Source organism: Garra rufa, chromosome 2 (assembly GCF_049309525.1).
Source record: "Garra rufa chromosome 2, GarRuf1.0, whole genome shotgun sequence".
NCBI classification, from domain to species: domain Eukaryota; kingdom Metazoa; phylum Chordata; class Actinopteri; order Cypriniformes; family Cyprinidae; genus Garra; species Garra rufa.
In genome coordinates this window covers 16341740-16369285 of record NC_133362.1, presented here as the reverse complement: position 1 = coordinate 16369285, position 27546 = coordinate 16341740, and the positions used below count along the sequence as shown (strand labels likewise).

At 35.5% G+C, this 27546-nt stretch overlaps 1 protein-coding gene across 1 annotated transcript; it reads left to right on the top strand.

Moving 5' to 3' along the window:
- thbs2a (thrombospondin 2a) lies at nt 1–27035 on the top strand. The gene is made up of 22 exons (XM_073833792.1): nt 1–295; nt 1105–1176; nt 1845–2398; nt 2625–2709; nt 4750–4949; nt 7520–7660; nt 7746–7839; nt 9930–10100; nt 13235–13411; nt 13571–13744; nt 15226–15353; nt 15592–15744; nt 18361–18579; nt 19298–19405; nt 20300–20459; nt 20674–20792; nt 20905–21139; nt 23366–23593; nt 23701–23972; nt 24048–24145; nt 24231–24370; nt 26024–27035. The coding sequence occupies exons 2-22, from the start codon at nt 1110–1112 to the stop codon at nt 26029–26031; spliced, it is 3531 nt and encodes a 1176-aa protein (XP_073689893.1). The 5' UTR covers nt 1–295; nt 1105–1109; the 3' UTR covers nt 26032–27035.
- The last annotated feature ends 511 nt before the right edge of the window (nt 27036–27546 follow it).

The following is a 27546-nucleotide window of genomic DNA, read 5'->3' as shown; positions in this document are numbered from 1 at the left end:
TAGGCTACTGGCATGACATTATAGGATGGGAATCATATAATTCAGCCCCCTCAGCAGGTCCAGTTTTATATCCGAACTTGACTGACATGGTTCGGACTGAACCGTATAAAGGGCATCAGTCCAGTAGTTCTCAGGCCACTCAAGTCAAACCCGGAGGCGTGTGGATGTTATAGGCACTGTGGATTTTAGTCCTTGCGTATCGCATATTTGTCCAGAAGACCCTTTTTCTTAACATTTTTGTTTTGGAGGACATATAGACTTTGTGCTGTTTCACTTGGATTGCACATTACAACAGGTGAGTCTTTTTGATGTGGGAGCATTTTTATTCTTTTTTGTCACCATAGACTTGACTAATTTAAATTTTCTTAGTGAAAATATTAATAGCTTTCCTTTGGAACTTAGAACTTGGAAATTAAACGCTGTTGCTAATGCACTCAGTAAAAATGGTCGGAATCTAATAATAATAAATGTTTAACTTAAGAAACATTTTGAATGCCAAATTGCACATAAATGTCATTTTGAAGCATAGTGTATCAATTCATTGATATTAACTACTTTTGACTTTGAATGTCAGTAAGCGCCTTTGATGTGTTTTTACAGAGTTGTGAACTATAAATGAAAGTTCAGACTGTCTTGATTTTATGTGAGCTTTTAAATGGCTGGTTTAAAATAGTCACATGACCACAGCTGTTTAATTAGCCTGTACACTTTGCCTCTTTGAAAGATGATGTCAAATCTCTTTAAAACGTTATTATTAAGATACATAAAAGATTTAAAGGGTCTATTATTATTCTCTTAATAAGGTCTGACATGTAAAACCAAGGAATGTGGAAACATAGGACAACCCAAAACCCCCATTTGTAGAAGTATTGTTACTTTAAATAATATATTTGTATTATTTTCACCTTTTCTACAAAAGTGGAATTTATTATTCCAATCAATATTATTTATTTTTTTTTTTACATTTTTATTTCAATTGGGTCATATTGTCAAACTATATATTACTCTATATAAAACATCTGTTAAAGGTATGTTTTGGAATATCAAAGGATTTTTGGTTAATACGATTTTATGTTTTTATATTATTATATGTGTATTTTAAAGGAGTTATGATACTCAGGAGAAATTTCTGCTTGCTGCCTTTGCTGTTAATATGCATCAGAGCACTACCTCAAGGTAATGATCCACCTGCTCCTAAATTGTTTATAGATAATTAAGATTTAACCTATTTTACTGTCTTGTGATTAATGTTTACTTACACATATGTGACCCTGACAACAAAAAAGCAACGAAAAGGCTGAATAAATAAGCTTTCCATTGATGTATGGTTTGTTAGGATGGGACAATATTTGGCCGAGATACAACTATTTGAAAATCTGGAATCTGAGATTTAAAAATCAAATGAAGTTCTTAGCACTGCATAATTAAGTTTTGACATATTTACTAAATATTTACTAAATATCTTCATGGAACATGATCTTAATTAATATCCTAATGCTTTTTGGCATAAAAGAAAAATCGATCATTTTGACCCATACAATGTATTTTTGGCTATTGCTACAAATATACCTACCTGTGCTACTTAAGATTGGTTTTGTGGTCCAGGGTCACATATCTAATTCTGAAAATTTTCTCTGTGGCTCCAAGCACATCTGTGTTTGATTCATTAACGGAGTCTCTATGTGGTATTCCAATGCAAAACAGCTTTTGAAAAGTTTTGACCTGAGATTATGCAATATCTTCCTGAAAATTGTTATGGGCTTACCTAATGATCACACAAAATCTGTCTTGTATTCTTACATCTGTTCTCATCTGTACTCATGCTTATATTGACTCATTCAAAGATGGTCATGTGGAAGACGAATCCATCTTCGACCTTTTCAAAATCAGCAGCATCAGCAGGAAGACAATTGGTGCCAAGCTCTTCAAGGGCCACGACTGGGACTCGCCTGCGTACCGCTTCATCCGCTTTGATCACATCCCTTCTGTGAGCACCCCGGCTCTCCATCAGATCCTCAAGCAGGTCCAGAACAATGAGGGGTTTGTGTTTGCGGCCTCCATACGACAGGACAAGGGCTCCAGGGGAACCCTGATTGGTTTGGAGGGTCCCAGTGGAAGCCGTCAGTTCGAGATCGTGTCCAATGGGCGCGCCAACACTCTGGATCTGGTCTACATGGTTGAGGGATCTCAGAATGTGGTGTCCTTTGAGGACGTGGACTTGTCTGACTCGCAGTGGAAGAACATTACGCTGTATGTTCACGGAGAGAACGCTCACCTGTACGTAGGCTGTAGCCTTATTGACAGCGTGATCCTGGACGAGCCTTTCTATGAGCATCTGCGGCCAGAGGGAGGTCAGATGTTTGTGGCTAAGGGATCTATCAGGGAAAACCACTTCAGGGTAAGACTAATACTTCTCTATGAACGTCATCTGTACTTCATTCTTAGCTTGTTATGGAATTCCTGCATAATGAATTTATGTGCTGTGAAAGTTAAAAGATATATATATATATATATATATATATATATATATATATATATATATATATATATATATAAGAAAATGGTCATAAATGTTCTCAATTTGACATTATAATTGACTGGTTATAATCTCTGTCATTTTACAGGGTTTACTACAGAATGTACAGTTCCTTTTTGACACATCAGTAGAGAACATCCTGAGAAACAAAGGTTGTGAGATTGCCAAACCTGGTAAGAAATCATTCATACCTCCTAAGTGTGAAAACTTTAAGGGTCAGCATGGAAAACAACAAAAAGTTGTTCAATCAAATGTCTACTTTTATGACCTTTGGCTTATTTTTGGTGCTTTAGTGGTCAGATTAGCCTCTCACAATTGATGGACTTCTGAATGTTTTAGGTTTCAGAAGCTCTATTGGATTTGTTCTGTGCAGTTCATGATCAAATTTGTTTTAAGAGGGTTGGTATGTTTTCCGTTGGATTCAGTTTTCGTTTTAAGCTTTTCTGGCTTTCACCTAAGTGGGTCACGAAATCTGCAGATCAGAGCTGTGGAAATTTCTGACCGTATTACATCATGTTTACGGGAAACGCTCGTGTTAGTGTGGTGGTATAAGGGTCAACCAGTTTGCACATGCCATAAAGAGGTTAAAGATTGTCATATTAATATACATTGGCAGGATATTCATGCTTTAAGAGAAGGTGGAAAATGGAATAAGTACATACTCATAATTTTATGCACACACTTGGTAAGATCTCAAACTGGCTGGTTCGACTAAAGCTTTGGTTTCCAGGATAGCCCACTGGTCCAAAGAGAGTTTTAGGGCCAGTTTATGAAAATTGCCCTTTGCTGCAATGCCAGTGACAATCTTACTTTTTGTACCTTTATATCCATTATTAAGCCTTGCAGACTGCTTTGGAAACATTTTTTGGATTCGGATTTCTATGAAAATGTATGTGTTTTTGCTTAAAGTTTTTTTTTTAATGTATATGTGACCCTGGACCACAAAACCTCTTAAGTAGCAAGTAATATGCATTGCTAAGAACTTAATTTAGACAACTTTAAAGGCGATTTTCTCAGTATTTAGATTTTTCTGCACCCTCATATTCCAGATTTTCAAATATTGTCATATCCTAACAAACCATACATCAATAGAAAGCTTATTTATTCTTATTTATATCTAAATATCATAAAATCGACCCTTATGACTGGTTTTGTGGTCCAGGGTCACATATTATAAATTGATTAAAATGCCTTACTGGATTATGGTGCAATGCAGAGAAGAGTGCTGAGAGTGACTAGTAAATGAACTTATCTAAAGAGTTGGCTGACTTTCGTGTTGGAATAAGTCGTTTTAGACCATGACAAAACTAAGCCTTGTGTGAGATGTGCGGGTGTGAGCGTTTCTCTAGCGCTGCTGCTTCGGTTCCTTTTAATTATAATTGAATAAGTATGCATAGGATATGTGCAGTCAAAAAGGCTTCCATTTCCATTGCCAGCACGGATACATGCCAGCTGCTGAACGCTAGGATGCCAGTACAGAGGTCTCTATAAACTCTCTAGTGCCCCAGTTTAGGAGTGCCACGTATTGCTAAATAAAAGTTAAACTGAACTGCACAAAAGCCTGACAAGAACAGACACACGCACACACGCTTATTTTCCCAGCGTTGACTGAAACCCCCAAGAGATTTGAACGAGTTCAACAGTCTCTAAAAAGCTGCTAACCCCGTATGAGTCTCAAAGGAACCTCTGGAGGTAACAACATGGCTCTTGATTTAGTGTCTCCTGTCCTCCATTAATCTGGAGAAAATTTACGCAAATGACCCCAAAATGGCTGCAGATATCTAATGGGAGTTTTGGCATAATGGACAGCATTCCTCTGCTGTTGCGTATCCCCAACCCCACCACCTTCCTCATTTTCCAAGACTCGCTTTGAAAAATCACTATCTTTCTTTAAATGTTACATCTGGGTAGCTTCTGTGCATTTATTATACTTATGTCAGAAATGTAGTGAGAGAATGATATACATGAATGTGTGGGGTGTGGAATATCCTACAAATCTGTTAAGTGTTTTATAATCCAAGCACCGCTATAAAATCTCAAACATAGCTGCTGTGTTTTGACTGTTCATTGTAAATGCTCATGGGAACACTTTAATATTGTTTGAATTCACATATACTGTTTCAAATTAAAGTGCATTTTCGTCCTCTTCATCTTTAGGGTCATTTCTTAAACTCTGCATTTCTTTTTTAACTCTGCATTCTTTTCTCTCTCAGAGGAAGTTAACCTGGTTAATGAAAGTACGGAGACTGTGTCTGTGGGTACGGCCATCTCCACTAACTTCATTGGGCAGAAGGAGAAACTGGCATCAGATGTGTGCGAGCGTGCGAGCTGTGAGGAAATCACCAACATGGTCCAGGAGCTCAAAGGTCTCCGTATTGTTGTGGGCAATCTCATCGATGGCTTGCAGAAAGTGGTAAATGTTTTTTTAACTTATTATGCCTGTTTTTACGAGATGCAATATAAGTCTCAGTCTCAGGTGTCCCCAGAATGTGTCTGTGACGTTTCAGCTCAAAATACCTTACAGATAATTTTTATATTATTTTGGAAATACCTATTTTGAGTAGAAGCAGAAACACGCTGCTTTCGTGCATGTCTCTTTAAATGAAAATGACCTGCTGCTTCCCCTTTTCCAGAATAGGACTGTGCCTTTACAGCTTGTACCTCAGATACTCTGCTAAAAAACATCTGTTTGGTTTTAAATATCATGTCTATCATGTTTTTATACAGTTTTCTGGCTTTTATAAAGTTCTTTCATGTCTTATTGCGCTTAAACTGATAAATACACACGAGTAACAAAAACAGTCGGTTATGTCTGTGAAGGTAAACAGCTGGAAAAGAAATCACATATTCGTATTAGATCTTTGTGCCAGCAGCGTAATATACAGTAAATAAATCAATAAATCCATTGTTCATCTGTGCAGCTAACAACAGAACAGTTAGCATGCTTTGCTCGAACGTTTGCCATAGCGTAAGAACTGGTACATCATTGTCACTTGCGAAAACACAATAACAGCGCCATGGATAAAAACATGCAGATTAAGGGGTGGTAATATTATAATAAAATCCCCCCCAAAAATGTATTGGGTTGTTGACCCAATTATAGCACTTAAACATGGAAAAAGTCAAATTTTCTTGATATATCACCTTTAATTGATGCGTTTCGTTTGAAAGAGTAGCTGAAACTAAGAACTTTTTTCCCATGTAGTTGCAGTGAATAGGGGCTAAGGCTTTCAAGCTTCAAGAAGGTCACAACAGCACCATAAACGTCTCATAAAAGTAGTCCATACGACTTGTATGCTATACTCCAAGTCTTCTGAAGTCATACAATAGCTTTGCGTGAGAAAAACACTTTGAAAGCCTCAATTCTCATTCATGTAATTGCATTGAAAAGAGTGACCCCTAAATTTCTCCTTGTGTAAATGCTTTAGAAGTGATATGTAACAACATGCGGCTGAATAAAGATGTTTGTTTTGTTGATTTTTGAAATGTTTATTTCATAAAGCCCCATTGTTAAGGTTGGTGGCCAATGTGTGATTAGAATAATTTCATTACAGATTAAATATCTGACCGCGCAAGCAAAAAACCTTGTAGTCTAAACAGAACCATTAAAGGAAAGCAGGGCTAAAGAGGCAGTGGAAAACGTGAAGATGTGGGTTGGGGTTTTATGGTTTGTTTTAGAGGGAGATAGGAAGTGTGAATAGGAACCGAGTCGTGTCTGGCAGTGTTTAAACAGCCCCTTTATCCTCCACTGGGAGCTTCCCAGCGATGAGGGAGTCTGGGCATAATCTCTGGGAAATCCAGCCGCTGGATGCTGCGGGTCCCAGAGGCTCTTCCAGACCATGTGGTGTTCTGTTTCACAGCCTAGCACTCACAACTGCTACCTATGCATTTTGCTCTCACTCACACATGGACAAATGAATTCATCAGCATGTTGTGTTTTTAGTGTGTGTTATTGTATGTACTTAGAGTGCTTCAGAAGTTAATAACCCTTCCCCCCTTTTGCGCTCCTCTTGTTCATTTTTTTCCCTTCCCTCAACCTCTTGTTCTGTCTCTTGCCTCTTTCTCAATTCTTTACTCGTGGCCACAAATGCATGATAGTTTTTGCTAACACATCTCAGGACTGCATAGTTTGGGTGTTCTTTTTTTTAAAAGAAAGAAAGAAAACAGTAACAAATGAGAAAGACTAACAAAGTAACAAAAATTTGAAAAGAGAAGTTTTGCATTCAAACATTACAGAAGTGAAAAATAAGATGATTTATGTTGCAAATGTCAACATTGCAAGTAAAAAATCATAAGCATAAGATAAGTCAATTACTTGAAGACACTTTACTCTTGTATGGTGGGCATACATTTTAAACTAAATGCGACCATTATACATTTTTCTTTTATGCCAAAAATCATTAGGATATTAAGTAAAGATCATGTTCCATGAAGATATGTTGTAAATTTTCTACCTTAAATATATCAAAACTTAATTTTTGAATAGTAATATGCATTTCTAAGAACTTCATATGGACAACTTTGAAGGCACTTTTCTTAATATTTAGATTTTTTTGCACTCTCAGATTCTAGATTTTCAAATAGTTGTATCTCGGCTAAATATTATCTTATCCTAACGAACCATACATCAATGGAAAGCTTTTTTATCCAGTTTGTATAAATCCTAATTTCCATAAATTGACTGGTTTATCAACATTTCCCACAGGTTAACATTCCGATCAACCAAAGCGTGGAAATTTGATAGCAGAAAACCCAAAGTTATTTCCCAGGGTCAAGAGGTCACATTAAGAAAATAATCCCAGATTTCCTAGGGCAGAGCTTCCTGTTCTTTAGGGTCAAGAACATAAATCTCATTCTATATAGAAATGTCCTCATTCCATTTCAGTTTAAAATCACCTCTATTTATCAACATGTGGAAGACATTGACAGAAGCATTGCCCCCTTTTGACCGTTTGTCCATCTGTCTTGCTGTGCGTCGGTTAGACTGAGGAGAACACCGTGATGAAGGAGGTGCTGGGGAACATGAAGAACATCAAAGACAAGCGCATGTGCTGGCAAGACGGCCGTCTCTTTGAGGATAAGGAGGACTGGGTTGTGGACAGCTGCACCAAGTGTACCTGTCAGGTAGGAAGAACGGTGGCATGTGATAAATGGAAGAGAAAGAGCGAACGGCAGTTTTGTTCTGACTCTTTATGGCTTTACGTTGCAGGAATCAAAGATTGTATGCCATCAGATCACATGTCCTCCAGTAGCCTGTGCCAGCCCCACTTTCCTAGATGGTGAATGCTGTCCATTGTGTCTGCGTGAGTGATGTTTATTCTAAAACTCAAATTACAAGTAACGCGAGTTACGTAATCCGATTACTTTTTCAAGTAACTAGTAAAGTAGTAGTTACTTTTTCAAATAAGTAACACCAGTTCTAACACTAAGTCTCCTGTCTCTATGTTGAGAGAATGTGTATGCGCTGTGTAAACATAATGGCCTGGTTTCACAGACAGGGCTTAGACTAAGCCAGGATTAGGCCATAGTTCAATTAGGACATTTAAGTAATTTTTAGAAACGTGCTTAGAAAAAAAACATTACTGGTGTGCATCTTGAGACAAAACAAAGGCACTGATATATTTTAAAACCAATCAGTGCAATTTTATTTCAGTTGAAACAGCTCAGACTTACACTTTAGTCTAGGACTAGGCTTAAGCCTTGTCCTTGAAACTGGGGGATCGTTACTATTGTTCTAGACTAAATGTGGACATGCATTAATTCATCTCACATGCACACAAAAAAAATTCTGTATTTATCAAAATGAATTAAAACAATGAAATGGAAATTCAGAATATGATGCAAACCTGCAATAATACAGTTAAGGTAATAAATTTACACCCCACTTTCATAATCTGGAAAATGTTAATTATTTTAAATAAGAGGGGTCATACAAAATGCATGTTATTGTTTATTTAGTACTGACTTGAATAAGATATTTCACATAAAAGATGTTTACATATAGTCCACAAGAGAAAATAATAGTTGAATTTATAAAATTACCCCGTTCAAAAGTTTACATCCCCTTGATTTTTAATACTGTTTTCTTAATGATTCACAGCTGTTTTTTTGTTTAGTGATAGTTATTCATGAGTCCCTTCTTTGTCCTGAAGAAAAATCCTTCAGGTCCCACAAATTCTTTGGTTTTCCAGCATTTTTGTGTATTTGAACCTATTTCAACAATGACTGTATGATTTTAAGATCCATTTTTTCACACTAAAGACAACTGAGGACTCATATGCAAATATTAAAGAAGGTTCAAATGCTTACTGGTGCTTCAAAAGGAAAAGGCCACGGCTGGGGCATGTGGGACTTGTAACCCAAAGGTTGCAGGTTCGAGTCTCAGGTCCGGCAGGGGTTGTAGATGGGGGGAGTGAATAACCAGCACTCTCTGCTCCGGGTGTGTGTGTGTTCACTACTGTGTGTGTGCACTTGGATGGGTTAAATGCAGAGCACAAATTCCTAGTATGGGTCACCATACTTGGCCTCAATTCACCTCCTTTCCTTTCCTTTAAAACTATGCATTTAGAGACTATGCATTTCCATTCTGTTCAACTTTTGAACAGAATGGAATTGTGTACATTTTTCTTATTTTGCCTAAATATAATATTTTCTTCATTAAGTACTGCCCTTCAGAGACTACAGAAGATAGTTACATGTTTCCCAGAAGACAAAATAAATGAAAAGTAGCCTGATCTTCAAGTTCAAAAAGTTTTCACCCCCCGGAATCATGAAAAACACCCAGCTAATAATAAGAAGAAATGTGTCTTGAACAGCTAAGCAGCATATTATTAAACATATTATAATGAATTATGAAGGATCATGAGACACTGAAGTTAAAATTATTAATACAAGTGTATTAAAATAGAAAACCACTATGTTAAATTAAATGAATACTTTACAATATTGTTTTACTGTATTTCAATCAAATAAGTGCAGCCTTGCTGAACTTAAGTGGCTTCAGTCAAAAACATTTAAAAAAAATCCTACCAAACCTAAACTTTTGAACGGAAGCTTATACAGCCCAGCTTCGCAAAGAAGCTAATTTTGCTTTTCTTTTATGATACAGAACTGTTATTGTTTTAAAACGGCTTGTGTTTGCCAACCACACATTTTTATTATCCATGAGTAACAAGCATTACTGTATGTTCCCATGCTCTGAAGTGGGTTGAGAAAGATGATGTAATGTATAACTTAAGCTCCAAAACATCAAAGGCAAAGAACAATGTTGCCTTTGCTTTTTAAATATACTAGCAACAAGGAGCACCATGACGGCTGTGTTGGGGTTAGAACGAGGTGAATTGCGCCTGATGTTAACAGTGTTAAATATACTTGTACGTTTATGTGTGTACAGCTAAAGACAGCGAGGATGGCTGGTCGCCATGGTCAGAATGGACAGAGTGTACCGTTACATGTGGAACGGGCACCCAGCAAAGAGGCAGGTCATGTGACGCCACAAGTAACCCCTGCAGTGGCCCCTCCATCCAAACCCGCAGATGCAACTTGGGAAAATGCGACAGTCGTGGTGAGACATTCAGTCTTTGTTTGACTATTATAAACTGCACACTTTCTTTGAACACCTGTGCTTTGGTCATATAGAGAGATTTTGCACACCATTTCCCTGTCTGTTTTCTCCATAAAGACCTTGGACGAAAACCACATAACAGCTATATGAGTGGTATTGGATTAAATCCTATTGCTTGTGGGCTTAAAAAATGTGGTCCATCACCCTATAACTGCAAGCGCACAGTTTGTTCTCTCACTGATTTGTTTCAGGTGTATCAGGGATAATTGTGATGAGTAAAAGTAAAGCATTAATCTGTAACATCTCCGCAGGCCACGGCAAAAGGGTTTGTGTTCTAATAAACCAAGATCTGAAATACAGCTGTCACAATATCTAAACAGCTGTTAAAAATAATGAAAATGGAAGAAAACGAAATGGTTTACCAGGACTCGGTTCTCGGTTTAGTTCCAGCCAAAATCACTAAATCTTTATGGAAAAAAATATACTTATTTTGGCTGTTGTTTTGAATTGGTTATGAGCTTTTGAAGGAATAGTTCATCCAAAAATGAAAATTAGGTGATTTACTAATGTCCTTCCATACTTGAATGACTTTTCCATGGAAGATAAATGAAGAATGTACTGGTTGGTCTTTTAATGCAATTACAGTGAGTGAGGTCTGATGCTTTTAAGCTTCAAAATGATACAAAAGCATAATAAAAGTGTCACAAACAACGCTAAAAGCACATTTAGTTTTATCCAAAACAGATGAATGTGCATCTGGAGACGTATTATGTCAGTTGTTGTATGTACCATGGCAGTTTGGAAATTAAATTAAGTTCTAGAATGGAACTGTATGAAAATAAAGCTTTATACATCAATAATCATCATCACCATTTGTGTAAATAGGAATGAAACTTGTCTCCCTGATGGTCATTTCCACTGGAAACTGTAGTGAATTGTATGTATACACTACCAGTCTCTTCTGCTCACCAATTCTGCATTTATTTGATCCAAAGTACAGCAAAAACAGTAAAATGTTAAAATATCAAACAAAAATCATTGATTCCAAGCATAGCCTTAGCAACTATAATAACCACAGAAGCTTCTGCAACCATCTGCATTGGCAGTAGGCTGAACAACACTCAAGCGGTAAATTGTAATCCTACTATGGCTAGCACCCTCTTACAGTACCTACATTTCATCAAATGAGTTATTATTACTGATTGAATGTTACATCACTCAAATGATGTACATTAGCCAAACTGATTTAAGCCGTTCTACTGCTGATCTGATTTTGTGGCAGTTGGATAATTCTGTAACAACATGGGTGTTTTCTTTCATCATCTGTTGTAAATATTTATGGAGCGTGTGCTAATAGATAAACTCCTTCCCATCAGCGAGGGAACGAGCTGGTATTCATCACTTATGCTCAGTGAGGTTTTAATGAGCGGCATATGGCTCTTTGCGGTGTACCAATGCTAACTCCGGTTTACAACGGACTCAGATGTTTTTTTTATAACTGATGAAATGTTACCAGCTGGTATCTTGGACAGCAATGGACAAACTGGCCTTTGTTTTAATTACTGCTCAAGAATAAGTATTCATACATACAGATTTTATTCTCTCTCTTCTCATATCCTCAGTTGTATACTCAGACCCATGCGGTCGTGGGAACAGAATATAGCTGACAGTGTTTGTGGAGGCGCACTTAATGCTCATTGTGTCACCACTGGCCTGAATACACCATCAGGTCTTTCCCATGCTGAATCCCAAAGAGAGGATCAGGTGATTGGTCCAGAATTGTGCGCCAGGTGGTTTATTAAGTTTATTGGCAGTCCCGCCCTTTGTCATTCCTGGATCTCATGCTTCTGGACTTAATAATATAAATGAAAGATGTCATTGTTTGTGTGGGTTTGTTTGCTGCTTAAATGCTCCCTTCAAGTCATTTCAGAATGATCGCACATAAACACCAACTTTCCATCGGTAGGTTTCGGTCATAGTTAAATTTTACTTGTGAATATTACTGTACAGCTTTATTCATGTCTAATATATGTTCTTTGCTCTCCATTGTATTGAAGTAGGGATAAATAAATGCCTTAAAGGGATAGTTCACCCAAAAATTTAAATTCTGTCATTAGTTTATTACCCTCATGTCTTTCCAAACCCGTAAGACCTTCATCTTCAAAACACAAATTAAGATATTTTTGACACTTCATTGACAGCTACACAACTGACACGTTCAAGGCCCAGAAAGGTAGTAAGGATATTGTTGAAATAGTCCATGTGACATCAGTGGTTCAATGGAAATTTACGAAGCTACAAGAATACTTTCTGTGCACAAAAAAAACATTATTCTATACTTTATTCAAGAATTTCTTCTCTTCCATGTTAATCACCCTATTCACGAGAGAACAGATGTAGAACGTCCATTTCTTTGTATATTCTTGTTCAAATAAGACTGGGCCAAAAATTGCAAGTCATCCTCTCTGTCGAAAGAAACGTTTTATGTACAGTGTGCATCATCTTCTCCTTGTAAATAAGGTGCAGCGCAGGTTTATATGTGAATGTGTGACAAAGACTGACATGGAAGAGAAGAAATTGTTGAATATACACTACCAGTCAAATGTTTGGACACACTTCCCCATTCTCTTTGATGGAGAAGTGTGTCCAAACTTTTGACTGGTAGTGTATGTTTTTGTTTAATTTTTGCTCAAAAAGTATTCTCATAGCGTCATAAATTCACAGTTAAACCACCAATGTCACATGGAGTATTTTAACAATGTCTTTACTACATTTCTGGACCTTGAACGTGATAGTTGCGTTGCTCTCTATGCAGGGTCAGAAAGCTCTCGGATTTTATTCAGAATAACTTAATTTGTGTTATAAAGACCAACAAAGCTCTTGCGGGTTTGGAACAACATGAAGGTGAGTAATTAACGACACATTTTTCATTTTTTGGTGAACTAAACCTTAAACTTTGCCAGTGTGAGAGAAAAGAGAAAATTAAACTTTAGTTGACTTGAACGCACATCATCTCGTAATTACGACTTCCAAACTCAAGAGCAGGATCTTCCAGGCAGGATCTTCTTCTGACTCAAAGGCAGCATACGCCATTGTTTTTGATAACCATGCCAGGTCTCTGCCTTTCATTATAGTTCGTCAAGATGGTGGTTGGAGTTTGTGGTCCCCCTGGTCGTCATGCTCTGTGACGTGTGGAGAGGGACAAATCACGCGAATTCGCCACTGTAACTCCCCCGTCCCTCAGCTGGGAGGAAAGGACTGCGAAGGCAGCGGGAGAGAGACTAAAAAGTGTGAAGCTAAACCCTGTCCGAGTGAGTGATGGGAGCCTTGTGCTTCTTATTTATGTATTAAACTTAGTCTTGTGAAATTTGCATAGTATGATCTTGGAATAAAACAATTTACATGGATAATTAGTTTCGCTAAACTCAGTTTTATATTCTGATTTTTACTATACTGTCTTCTTCTTGTAGTTGATGGAGCCTGGGGTCCATGGTCTCCTTGGGCAATCTGCTCAGTTACCTGTGGGGGAGGAACAAAGACACGAACACGCGTGTGTAACAGCCCTCGTCCTCAGTATGGCGGCAAGAAATGCCCAGGAGAGTCCAAGGACACTGATTCCTGCAACAAACAGGACTGCCCTGTTGGTATGTCACCTTCCTATCCACCTTATTTTTCTAATGCGAAAGTAAGCCATTTTCTGTAAACGCTTCATTAGCTGCTGTAGGGAAATAACGAGAAGAATAACAAAGTGCAGTAAACGGTAAAACTATTTGCACTACAAACTTAAGATAATACAATAAAATAATATGTGACCGTGGACAACAAAACCCTTTTTTAATGAAATTCAGATTTATACATCATCTGAAAGCTGAATAAATAAGCTTTCCATTGATGTATGGTTTGGTAGGATAGGACAATATTTTGAGATACAACTATTTGAAAATCTGGAATCTGAGGGTGCAAAAAAACCTAAATAAAAAAAAGTTGTCCAAATGAAGTTCTTAGTAATGCATATTACTAATCAGAAATAAAGTTTTTATATATTTACGGTAGGAAATTTACAAAATATCTTAATTGAACATGATCCTTACTTAATATCATAATGATTTTTGGCATAAAAGAAAAATCACTAATTTTGACCCATGCAATGTATTGTTGGCTATTGCTACAAATATACCCGTGCTACTATTGACTGGTTTTGTAGTCCAGGATCACATATAGTAAGATACACCAATATGCAATATCAAGCAGCAAAACAAGCTGTACAGCTTGTACAGCTAAAAATAGCTAGACACGGATGAGACTGGAAGCCAGACGCTTAAAATTTACATATGGCCGTGCCCACTCTTACAAGAAAAATAAGATGGATATATATTTACTTATTTCTCACTCTTGTCGCCATTGCTAAGCCATTATTTAATCTTCTACCTCAGCTTAGTCTGGTCACAATAAAACTAGCAGCTGTTCAAAACTATCTGTTGTTCACTTAGAGGTCTATTTTTATGCTGCGTTTAAATTACAATAAAGCGGAAAGGTAAATTAGCATCTGTTTGGGTGTTACGGGGAAATAAAAAGGCAAGTTGAATATTTAAACAAGGTACACTACTGTTTGAAAGTTTGGGATCAGTATGTTTTTTTAAGCAAGGAAGTATTAAATTAAAGTGACTGTTTCAAACATTGACAATAATAAGAAATGCTTCTGAATTACTTCATCTTACTACTTAATATCCTAATGATTTTTGGCATAAAAGAAAAATGTATCATTTTGACCCATACAATGTATTTGTGGCTACTGTTACAAATATACCCGTGCTTCTTAAAACTGGTTTTGTGGTCCAGCGTCACATATTAGAAACATTTTAAAGCATTACAATAGACTATATATTTTGAATTGTAATAATCTTTCACAGTCTTGGTAATCATAAGAGACTACCCTCAAAAACCTTTGAATTGTTGCATACATGTTGCAAATTCATTTCATCAATGGGTTCCATTATTTAGGAACCTCTTTAGACTGATACGTCATGTTTATTATGTCTCTAGTTTCATCATGAGATTTATAAAATGCGTTTCAATTTCATGAGTAAACTTCAAGCCTCTCCCTTTTTATTCTTTGCTTCCTTAGATGGTTGTCTATCTAACCCGTGTTTCGGGGGTGTCGACTGCACCAGCTCCCCTGACGGCTCGTGGGAGTGCGGGCCCTGCCCTGTCGGTTTCCGTGGCAATGGAACATTGTGTGAGGATGTGAATGAGGTACAAAGAGAAGAAAGCTGGGAAAAGTATAACGTAGTTAGGGCCGTGTGACAAGCAACTGTTATACTGCATTACTCACAATTCAACACGGAAAGCATAGCCAAACAAAAATGTTGCTCCAGCCCTTGCGCTATAGATACACTGATTAGAACACAACAAATCCCATTGTGAATATTATAGAAAACTGTTTTTTCAAACATGTTTCCTAACATCCCTGTTTGCTTTTTCTTTTCTATAGTGTGACATGGTGCCTGATCTTTGCTTTAAAAATGGTGAATCTCAACGCTGTGTCAATACAGATCCAGGATTCCACTGCTTGCCCTGCCCTCCTCGATACAAAGGCAATCAGCCCTTTGGAATGGGTGTGGAGGCTGCCAAACTAAATAAACAGGTTAGTTATGTAGTTTATGGACAGATTGGATCAATTATTTCACAAGTGTATAAATGTGTTATTGCACAAGTATATAAATGTGTCATTAGCCTGGCTGAATCTCAGACAGCACGCCTACGTGCCGCCCAGTCCATTTGCTGACCGCCTGATGCACATTATACACAAAACTGGAATCAACTATTTTATGCAAAACTGCATAAAATCTAAACAAAATTAGCGGGTTGGTTGCATTGCATATCAGTCAGATGGTCTCCAATTGGACAGTTCTTTCCCAGAAATAACTGTGGACCAGGGATCATGTTGTTTGTATTTTTGCTGAAAGTTGCTCCAGAGTGATAGTCCAAGTAAAAAGTATATTTTTTGGACAGAGTGTCACGGATGTGTGTAGGAATGAAGCGCACAAAGACGAGAATGCAATGACAGGTCTTTTAATAAATCCAAACAGGTAAATCCAGACAAGTAGGCAGGTGAACACACATCAAAATAACCTTGTGATCAGACAATGAATACAAGACACAAACCAACTTATAAAGACAAGCTAATGACTCTAGAACAGGTTATAAGCAATTAGTGCACATGACAAGGACAGGAAAAGGAAGGACCAAATATGGGCAACAGAGGAAAAAACCCAACATAGACAGTTGGTTGACGACTCCAGGGGGGTGACCAACGGAGGCGGAGCAGATGGAGAGCCAATAATCCCAGGCGATACCAAGGATCCGGAGGGCCAAGGTGGAGCCCAAGGCTCTGGCGACCAAGGTGGAGATCCGGAGTGTCAGAGGACTGAGGTGGAGCCGGAGGGAGGGAGGAGCCCAACAGAGCCGGTGGGATGGAGCGACGAGGTGCAGCCGGAGGAGTGGAGTCCTGAGGTGATGGCAGGACGACGACTGACCAAGGCGGAGCCGGAGTCCAAGACGAGGCAAAGACGAGGGATCCTCCAGCCATGACTCCGATGGAGACTGGCAGACCTGAGGCGAGCCCACCGCACAGATGATGGGCTGAGGGTGAGCTGGGGGGCTGTCAGGAGACAGCGGAGGCAGAGCTGAAGCAGCAGGGCTGCTAGACGGAGATAACTGAGGGAGGGTGGGTGGGAAATTCAAGCAGGTTGGCAGTTCAAGGCAGACAGATTGTTTAGGGTAGGCAGGAAGTTCAATTTCTATATCCTCAGTGAAATCAATCAAATCTTGTTCCATATGAGGGCAGACTGGTAGTTCAGGGCAGACTGATAATTCCAGGCAGGCAGGTAGTTCCACTTCTGTATCTTCAGAGAAATCAATAAAATCTTGTTCCATATTTACCGTATATTATTCCACCCTCAGCGGCAGTGCAGTGGGCGATGCTGTCCTCAGCACCCTCACGCTCCACTGATACATCCACCGTCGCGGGCACTGTAGCAGGCTCTCACACCTGCGGCCAGTTGCATAAAAGGTTTAGACAGACTTAAAAGTTAGTCATTAATTTTTTTTCTTTAAGACTGGTCAAATTTTTTAAAATTTGGTTACATAAAAACTTAGATTAGTCTAAGTTGGATCCAAAATATAAGACTGATTACCCCTTAGTTATCTGCTAGCTGGTCAAACGAGTTCTTAAGACACTGTCTTAACATAGAGACTAAGTTTATGCAACTGGCCCCTGGTCGGACTGGCTTGGCTCAGGCTCCGTAACGATTTCCTGCGCTGTTGAATCTTTTTGGTGATGGCTCTGTCGCTATCAGCTCTGGCTGGGTAGTGTGTTAGGCCGGCAAGGAACACAAAGTTAGTGGTGTGGTCCTCAAGAGACCGCCCCCCCTGCTCCAGCAGGAGGACGAGGATGGCGGAATCATTCATGACGAGGGCAAAAAATAAAAAATGACAAAACCGGAAAAAAAGGAAACGGGGGGAAGCACGCCGCTTAATTCTGTTTTGGTCCGATCACCTGTCGCGGATGTGTGTAGGAATGAAGCGCACAAAGACGAGAATGCAACGACAAGTCTTTGAATAAATCCAAACAGGTAAATCCAAGTAGGCAGGTGAACACACATCAAAATAACCTTGTGATCGGACAATGAATACAAGACACAAACCAACCTATAAAGACAAGCTAATGACACTAGGACAGGTGATGGGCAATTAATGCACATGACAAGGACAGGAAGGACCAAATATGGGCAACAGAGGGAAAAACCAACACAGACAGTCCAAGGGGTGTTACACAAAGTATGTCTTCTAAATAAAAAAATAATGGTGGCCAAGCATATGGATCTTGCTCTACTTCTCCCATTCCTCTCAGAGGAATACATTTTTTCAGAGTTCTTGGAAAGCTGACTCATTTGCTTTTTTGTCCAAAAGTTTCATAACGTCCGCAACTAATAGGTTTGTCACCAACCTCCAGCTTGCATTGCTTTGATCTGATCTGGCATCCAAGAGTAGTAAACTGTCAAAGGGCTGAAAGGAATTGTCTCACATTTTAGAGCTGCGATCCAATAGCTTTCAAATAAACTGCCCAAGTTGTGTGCAGCTGAAACCAAGAAAATAGTAGGAAATTATCAATAGAAAACTCAGGGCCCAGACTATAAACCAGTTCATTCACCATAATTGGACTGTTATTGAGCGTTGCTGAAATCTGTTTATTTTTCAGGTATGTGAGCAAGAAAACCCCTGCAAGGAGAAGACACACAACTGCCACAGGTCCGCCGAGTGTATCTACCTTGGCCACTTCAGTGACCCCATGTTTAAATGCGAGTGTAAGATCGGCTATGCTGGGGATGGCCTCATCTGTGGAGAGGACTCTGACCTCGATGGCTGGCCCAATCAGAATCTGGTGTGTGGAGCCAACCAGTCCTATCACTGCAAAAAGGTAATAGTTATTGTGTTTTCTGTGGCTGCGAGACATAATTAGTTCTAACTTTGACTTTTAAAAGGAAAATTCTGTCATTAATTACTCATGTTGTTCCAAACCTGTAAGACCTTTGTTCATTTTTGAAACACAAATTAAGATATTTTTGATGAATTCCGAGAGCTTTCTGACCCTGCATAGACAGAAACACAACTTCCTTTCTACCTACCTATCTTTGAACGTGGTAGTTCCAATGTTGTCTATGGAGGGTCAAAAAGTTTTTGGATTTGATCAAAAATACCTTAATTTGTGTTCCGAAAATGAACGAAGGTATGGAACAACATAAGGGTGAGTAATAATGATAGAATTTGTGGGTCAACTATTGTTTGAAAATGTAACCAATTTATTGTAAAGGTATTTGAAAATAATAGCATTTTTGAAATAAGTTTTTTATGCTCACCTGTGTTGCATTTATTTGATCCAAAATACAGTAAAACAATAATATGGTGGAAAGATTACACTTTAGAATAACTATTTCTATTTTAATATAGTTTAAAATATACATTTTCCTGTGATGGCAAAGCTGAAATTTTAGCAGCCATTAGTCTTTAGTGTCACATGATCCTTCAGAAATCATTTAGATGCTACATTAGTTGCTTTCATTTTTAACACATTAAAGAGTCCTCATTTAATTTGACCTTAATTTATAAGTGTTAATGTTTTTTCCTTTTTTGTGCAGGACAATTGTCCCAACCTTCCAAACTCAGGCCAAGAGGACTTTGATAAAGATGGTCAAGGAGACGCCTGTGACAAAGATGATGATAATGATGGAATCATGGATGAAGCGGTAGGCAGACTTCTTAAAGGAAAAAAACACTTCCAGAATAAACATTTTCCCCCCAGGATGTTCTTCAGTCGAAAAGAAATTAAGGTTTTTGAGGAAAACTTTCCAGGATTTTTCTGCATATAGTGGACTTCAATGGTGGACATTGATTTGAAAGTCCAAATTGCAATGTCATTGTAGCTTCAAAGGGCTCTACACAATTCCAGCCAAGGAATAAGGGTCTTATCTAGCAAAACGATCATACTTTTCTTAAAAGAATAAAAATGTGTATACTTTTTAACCACAAATGCTGATTTTGCATCATGTAATTAGTTGGAAAGGTCACACATGATGTAGGTGGACGTACCAACCCAGTGTTTACAAAGCAAATGTGCAAAGAAAATCAAATGCCCTTTACAAAAAAAGGTAAAACATCGATGTTGGATGATTTTGAAGTTGCAGGAGAAAATGAGATGGAGTTTTTGAACCGAGAGTACACAGATGAAGAACTAACCACGTGTGGACGCATTGCGAAGCTGATGTAAAACGAGCAGTTGTGGTTAAAAAGTATATACATTTTTACATTTTTTTTAGAAAATGACCAATCGTTTTGCTAGATAAGAGCTTTATTTCTCAGCTGGGATCGTGTAGAGCCCTTTGAAACTGCACTTTGGATCTTCAACCTCGTGGCTCCCATTAAAGTCCACTATATGGAGAAAAATCCTGGAATGTTTTCTTTAAAAACCTTAATTTCTTTTTGACTGGAGAAAGAAAGACACATCTTTGGAGTGAGTAAATGATCAGGAAATTTTTATTCTGCAAGCGAACCAATCCTTTAAATATATCGCTACAAATTAATCGCTCATGTTTTGGTTTGGTTGAAACTTTGTTTGTATTTTTTTTTCTCCTGTGCTGCAGGACAATTGTCCTCTACTGTACAATCCCAGGCAATTCGACTACGATAAAGATCTTGTCGGTGACCGCTGCGATAACTGTCCATACGAGCACAACCCCGCTCAGATCGACACCGACGGTAACGGCGAGGGAGATGCCTGCGCTGTAGACATTGATGGAGATGGTGAGAAACTACCACATGCATATCCACAATTACTAAAACTCACATTTTGTTTATACACTTAACAAGCTTGGGATTCTGTCACGGTCAGACCCAGGCTGGGTTTAAAACAAAGCAATAGAAATGTCTCACCACAGTCAGATGCAGTTTTGTTGCATTTCCAGATGGTTAACAGATCCATTCAGCTCAGTGTAATGCTGCTGTTTGTGTGTTGCAGAGGTTCTGAATGAGCACGATAACTGCCCTTATGTGTATAATACTGACCAGAAGGACACAGATATGGATGGAGTGGGTGATCAGTGTGATAACTGTCCTCTGCTGCACAACCCTGCCCAGGTACATGCTCTAGCTCAACATTTTCCAGTAAACACAGACTCAAAAACACAAGTGCACACTAAGAGGACTGTTTTGCAGCAGTTTAACACAGTAATTTTGTTTGTTTTAACAGACTGACTCAGATAATGACCGAGTTGGCGACGAGTGCGACAACAATCAGGACATTGATGAGGACGGCCACCAGAACAGCCTGGATAATTGTCCCTACATTCCCAATGCCAACCAGGCCGACCATGACAAAGATGGGAAAGGAGACGCTTGCGATTTTGATGACGATAATGACGGAATCCCAGATGACAAGGACAACTGCAGACTGGTGCCCAATAAAGATCAACTAGACTCTGACGGTGAGTGAATCTGTCTTTTTTGCTCAAAGACGACCTTCAAATGGTCATATATTTGCACGGCTAGCTTTACAAAACTTTAAAGGAGCCAGAGCCAGAGCCAGTCATCTTTAATCTGTTCATTTTTGTCCAAGATTTTTTTGGCCACATTTTTCCCCTTTTGCATCCTTTGAGATTTAGACATATTTACAACTGGAAAATTTCCTTAAGTGTAGCCAGGGTCAAGGAAAATGATGTCACACTCGTACAGCTCGCATGTGGTTGCGTGCGGTTTGCCCCACTGTGCCGCATTTTGTTAAGGCTACCTTGTTTTTTTGTTGGTGTGAAAATGGAAACGGGTTACAGTTGGAGGTCGAAGTTGTCAGGTGCTTGCGCACTTCTCACACCTCATTATGTTTGGTTTATTTGATATTGTCAAGATGGTTCCAAAGAGAGAAAGTCAACTACTGTAAAAACAGACACATTAGCAAAGAATTGGCATCTTTGCAAAAGCCTACTTGACTTTTCCTTCTTATTTGAGTGCTAAAGTCTGGATTTGATAGATTTCACATTCGAAGCCAGTCATATGTTAATGTACGTGACATGAAAAGACAGCTGAGATCGCTTTGCGCTTAAAGAAAAGAGTTGGGATACCAGATGGAACTTTCTACTTCTTTTTGTTCCTCCTTTTGGTGTAGCGCTGACTATTTTATTACCCACAGTACCCAGTAATATAGCATTAGCATTATTGGCTTTTATAAGCAATAATATAGGATTAGCAATAATGTAGCAATAACATTTTTTGTTGATTTATATTAATGATCAATTTATTAATTACAAATAAATATTATAATTCTAAATATAATAAATATTATAAAAAAATATAATAAAAAAAACAGTAATAATTATCAACAAAGAAATAAATAATATATTATATTACATATAATGATATACTATAGTATAATATAAAACATTTTAGTTGATTTATATTAATATTCAGATTAATAAAAAATTAATAAACAATAAATATTATAATAACCATAATAATTATTAACCAATAAATATAATATAATATAATATAATATAATATAATATAATATAATATAATATAATATAATATAATATAATCACACTCTAAATTATGGGGAGGAATAATATAATAATAACAATAATAATAATAATTTTATTACCCACAATACCAATAATATAGTACAATATAATACATTTTAGTTAATTTATATAAATGTTCAAAATAATTTAAAATATTTATTAAAATAATACATATAATAATAAATATTGTAAAAAAATAATACAATTAAAACTGTAAGTATTTACAGTTCATTTTTTAACAGTGAAAAAAATTATATTACATATAATATTATACTACAGTATAATATAAAGCATTTTAGTTCATTTATAATAATATTCTATTTTAATATTCAATTATTTAAACGTAAATTAATTGTGAATATTATAATAAATTATTAAAATAAAAACAGTAATATTATTAATCAATAAATATATAATATAATATAATCATACACTTTAAATTGTTGGTAGGAATATAATAATAGTAAAAATAATAATTATTATTATTATTTTAAATCTTGTACATTTATAAATTGAAATATTTTTAATATTTAATCTAATAATAATTTAATATTTTTAGTATTTACTTAATTTATATTATTTATTATTTAAAACTTGATTTTATAATAATAATAATAATAATGAATGTTGATATTATTGGTTTGTTATTACTATTTTTATTATTTTTTAGAATGTGTTATTAATTTGCCTTTTTATTAATCTAATTATCAACATAAACTAAGCATGTATTATATCATATAAATGTTGCTATTATTATTATTATTAAATTGTATTATTTTTTTTTACTTTTTATATTATTTATTTTTTTAAAAAGTAAATTAATAATTATAATAATAATACATGTAATAATAATTTTTTAGAATGTGTTATTTACATTTGTAGAAATCCGAATATTAAAATAAACTAAGCATGTATTATATTGTATAAATGTTGCAATTATTATTATTATTATTAAATTGTATTCTTTTTTTTTTTTTACTTTATTTATATTATTTATTTATTTTTAAGTTAATTAATAATCATATAATAATGGCGAATGTGTATGTTTTTTTTTAGTTATTAAAAAGTGAGGATGACAGATTTAACCATTTTAACAGATCTACTGAGATTAATGCTGAACTAATCTAACTTTCTCCACAGGCGATGGAAGAGGTGACGCCTGCAAAGATGATTTTGACAATGACAACATTCCAGACTTTTTGGACGTGTGCCCTGAGAACGACGCCATCAGCAGCACTGACTTCCGGAAGTTTCAGATGGTGCATTTGGACCCCAAAGGAACTACACAAATTGATCCCAACTGGGTGGTCAGACATCAGGGCAAAGAGTTGGTTCAGACGGCCAATTCTGACCCCGGTATTGCTGTGGGTGAGTATTTGAGCTGTCAGAGTAGCCCATCTGGTCTGATAACTGATAACTGATTTTGTTTAATGTGATTGAGTGAATGAGACTTTAACGTTTGAATCACTCTACAGGCTTCGATGAGTTCAGCGCTGTGGATTTCAGTGGCACTTTCTACGTCAACACAGACAGAGATGACGATTATGCTGGGTTTGTGTTCGGCTATCAGTCCAGCAGTCGATTTTATGTGGTAATGTGGAAGCAGATAACTCAGACGTACTGGGAAGTTAATCCTTCAAAAGCCTTTGGCCTCTCAGGGGTTTCTCTGAAAGTGGTCAACTCCACCACGGGCACAGGAGAGCACCTGCGTAACGCCCTCTGGCACACTGGTGACACTCCTGGACAGGTAAGGCTAAGTGCTTATCAAATATGACATATGTCAGTGTCCATCATAAGCTAATAAATGCATTTGGTCTGGCAGGTCCGCACACTGTGGCACGACCCGAAGAATATCGGCTGGAAGGATTACACTGCATACAGGTGGCATCTCATCCACAGACCCAAGACAGGATTCATCAGGTGATTAACAGGATTAAAGTTTAATTTGATCTATTAATCTTATTAAGTGTGTGTAAAATAACAGATCAGTGTTGTTTTTCTTCAGAGTGGTGGTTTATGAGGGAAAACAGATCATGGCGGACTCAGGGCCGGTTTATGATCAAACCTTCGCAGGAGGGAGATTAGGACTGTTCGTGTTTTCCCAGGAACTGGTTTACTTCTCTGATCTCAAGTATGAGTGTCGAGGTGAGTCGTTTATCATAACAGAATGTGCTCGTTTATTTAAATCACACCCTAATCTCAATATTTTTTTAGTACCATTAATATTACTATTCAAATTAAAGTTAAATGTTAAAATGAAAAATACATATTATTCAAATAATTCTAAAAAAAAATATTTATATTCCAATTAAAGTCAAATGTTTAAAATAAACAATAAATATTATTAAAATAATTAATTAATTAAAAAGCTGTCATAATTATATTATGAATTAACAATAAATATAATACAATATTATCAATAAAAAACAGTAATAATTAGCAACTAAGAATAATATAATATAATTCTTATTTAAATGTGTTAATTATTTACAGTTTTAATAAATGTAAACATTAATATAAATACACTAAAACTCTATTATATTATATTATACAGACTAACAATAAATAAAATAATATTAATATTATTAGTCATGTGTATGTTCAAATATTGTATTATTAAAATAAAAACTAGTAATAATTAGTAACCAAGAAAAATATATAATATAATTCTTATTTAAATAAGTGTTAATTATTTACCGTTTTAATAAATGTAAATATTAATTTAAATAAATGAAAAATGTATTATATTATGTGAATTAACAATAAATATATTATTATTATTATAATTCTTATTATTCATGTGTATATATTATATTGTGAATTAACAATAAATATAATACTATTTTTTTATTATTATTCATGTGTGTATATTCTAATAATATTATTCATGTGTATCTGTTAAAATGTTGTATTATTAAAATATATACCAGTATTCATTATTAACCAAGAAAATATAATATAATATAATATAATATAATATAATATAATATAATATAATATAATATAATATAATATAATATAATAATTCTTATTTACATAAGTGTTAATTATTTACGGTTTAATAAATGTAAATATTAATATAAACAAAAATATATTATATTATATCATGTGAATTAACAATAAATATACTATAAATATTATGATTATTAAATAAAAAACAGTAATAATTAGTAACCAATTAGTAATATAATATAATTAGACCAAGAATAATTTAATATAATATCAATATAATTCTTATTTAATAAGTGTTAATTATTTATCATTTTAATACATGTAAATATTAATGTAAATAAACAAACAAATTATTATACTATGTGAATTAACAATAAATATAATTATTGTATGAAATATTGTATCAAATAAAAAACAGTAATAATTAGTACCCAATTAGTAATATTATATTATATTATATTATATTATATTATATTATATTATGTGAATTAACAATAAATATATTGTTATTATCCTTATTATTATTATTATTATTATTATTGTGTACCTGGTAAAATATTGTATTATTAAATTATTAAATTAGTAACAAATTAGTAATATGATATAATATAATACTTATAACATAACATAATTTCTTTGAAATAAGTAATAATTATTTTTTAATAAATGTAAATATTATTATAAATGACTAAAATTTTGACTAAGATTATATAAGATGTGAATTAACAATAAATACATTATTATTATTCATGTGTATATGTTCAAATATTGTATAATATAGCAGAAAAGCAAAGCCAAAAACGTTCGCTTGTTGCAGGCCAGTTCATCTTTTTTTCTGCTTTTCAGATAACTGAACAAGAGAAGAAATGACCCTCTTAAAAGACTATAGCACAACAACACATTTACACTCTCTCTGACAAAACAAAAGACTTTGGTGGACTACAAAATGGAAACTTTATCCTCTGACATCTTTATCACCAACTGCTTTACTTGCACAAGATTTTTCTACTTCCTGTGTATTGTTACAGTGTGCCGAATTGTTCTCCTTTGGATTTGTTGTTGTAATGAAGACATCTTTTTCTACAACCCTCCATTCTAACAGGGGCTTTAGGTTTGATCAGCATATAAATGTTTGAGATGAATGACCTTTGAGATGCAGATGTTTATATTAAGACTGTATCATAATTACTTGTGTAAAGTATTTATATGACTCTTGCAATTCAATATCAAGTTATGTCTGTTTTCTTTTTTGGTGGGGGGGGGATGCTTTCAGAACCTAGACGTTGTAAATACTAATTTATTTGTTTACACTGACAAAATTTGACTATTGCAGAAATAAAGATAAAAAAGTACATTTTTATTGCTGCGCTTCTAGATATCCATAACGCAATTTCATGCCTATGTAGTTTTTTTACTTGATTGAAGTGTTTTTCAAATGTGAGAATGAGTGTGCTATTGTTTCGTTTTGTTTGTCCTGTGATGCCACACTGCATTTGTTACATCTAACACAAATTTGTTGGTCTTGAACCACTTTTTCCTTCAGTTTGCTATGTTTTGTCTGTTTACTAAAGAAACTGTCATCATGGAGAGCACAAGACGTAATAGGACAAACAGTTTTGTTTGTATCAGAGAAACAGAGACTCTCATTTATCGTCCAGATCTTTTGAGCCTGAATATTCATCTGTTTTGTCTTTCGTTTGATTGTTAAATATTTTTCATAACCTTTTTTTTATATTTTGTAAAAAGTGCAATGGCTTTGATTTTTATGCCACATCCCAAGAAAACCTTGTAAAGTTTTCTAATATTGTTACTCTCACAGTTGTCACAGGTTTTTTCTTTAATAAAAGGTTTAGACACATTTTTTCATTTGGACTGGTGTTTTGAAATTGATGATTTTTAAAGATGTTAGATCATTTGGCTGCACTATTTTAACCGTTCATGCACAAAAAGGCAAGAGGAGGGAAAAATATGAAAAAGAAAATTAAAAAAAAAACATGCCGTTGGAGAATATCTTAATTTCTAATTTATATTTTTGTTTTAATATTTTTTTATATTTTTCTGCACTGAAATGTGAAAGTGAATTTATTTCAAAAATATTTATTTATTTTTTATTTAATACATTTTAATATAGTATAATTTGATATAATCCAGTCATTACTGAATTAGATTTTTGACTCTTTTTCGGCTCTTAATTTTTTTTATGTTTTTAAAGAAGTATCTTCTGCTCTGCATTTATTTGATCCAAAGTACAGCAAAAACAGTGGCATGCTGAAATATTTTTACTATTTAAAATAACTGTTTTCTATTTGAATATATCTTAAAACGTAATTTATTCCTGTGATTTCAAAGCTGAATTTTTAGCATCATTA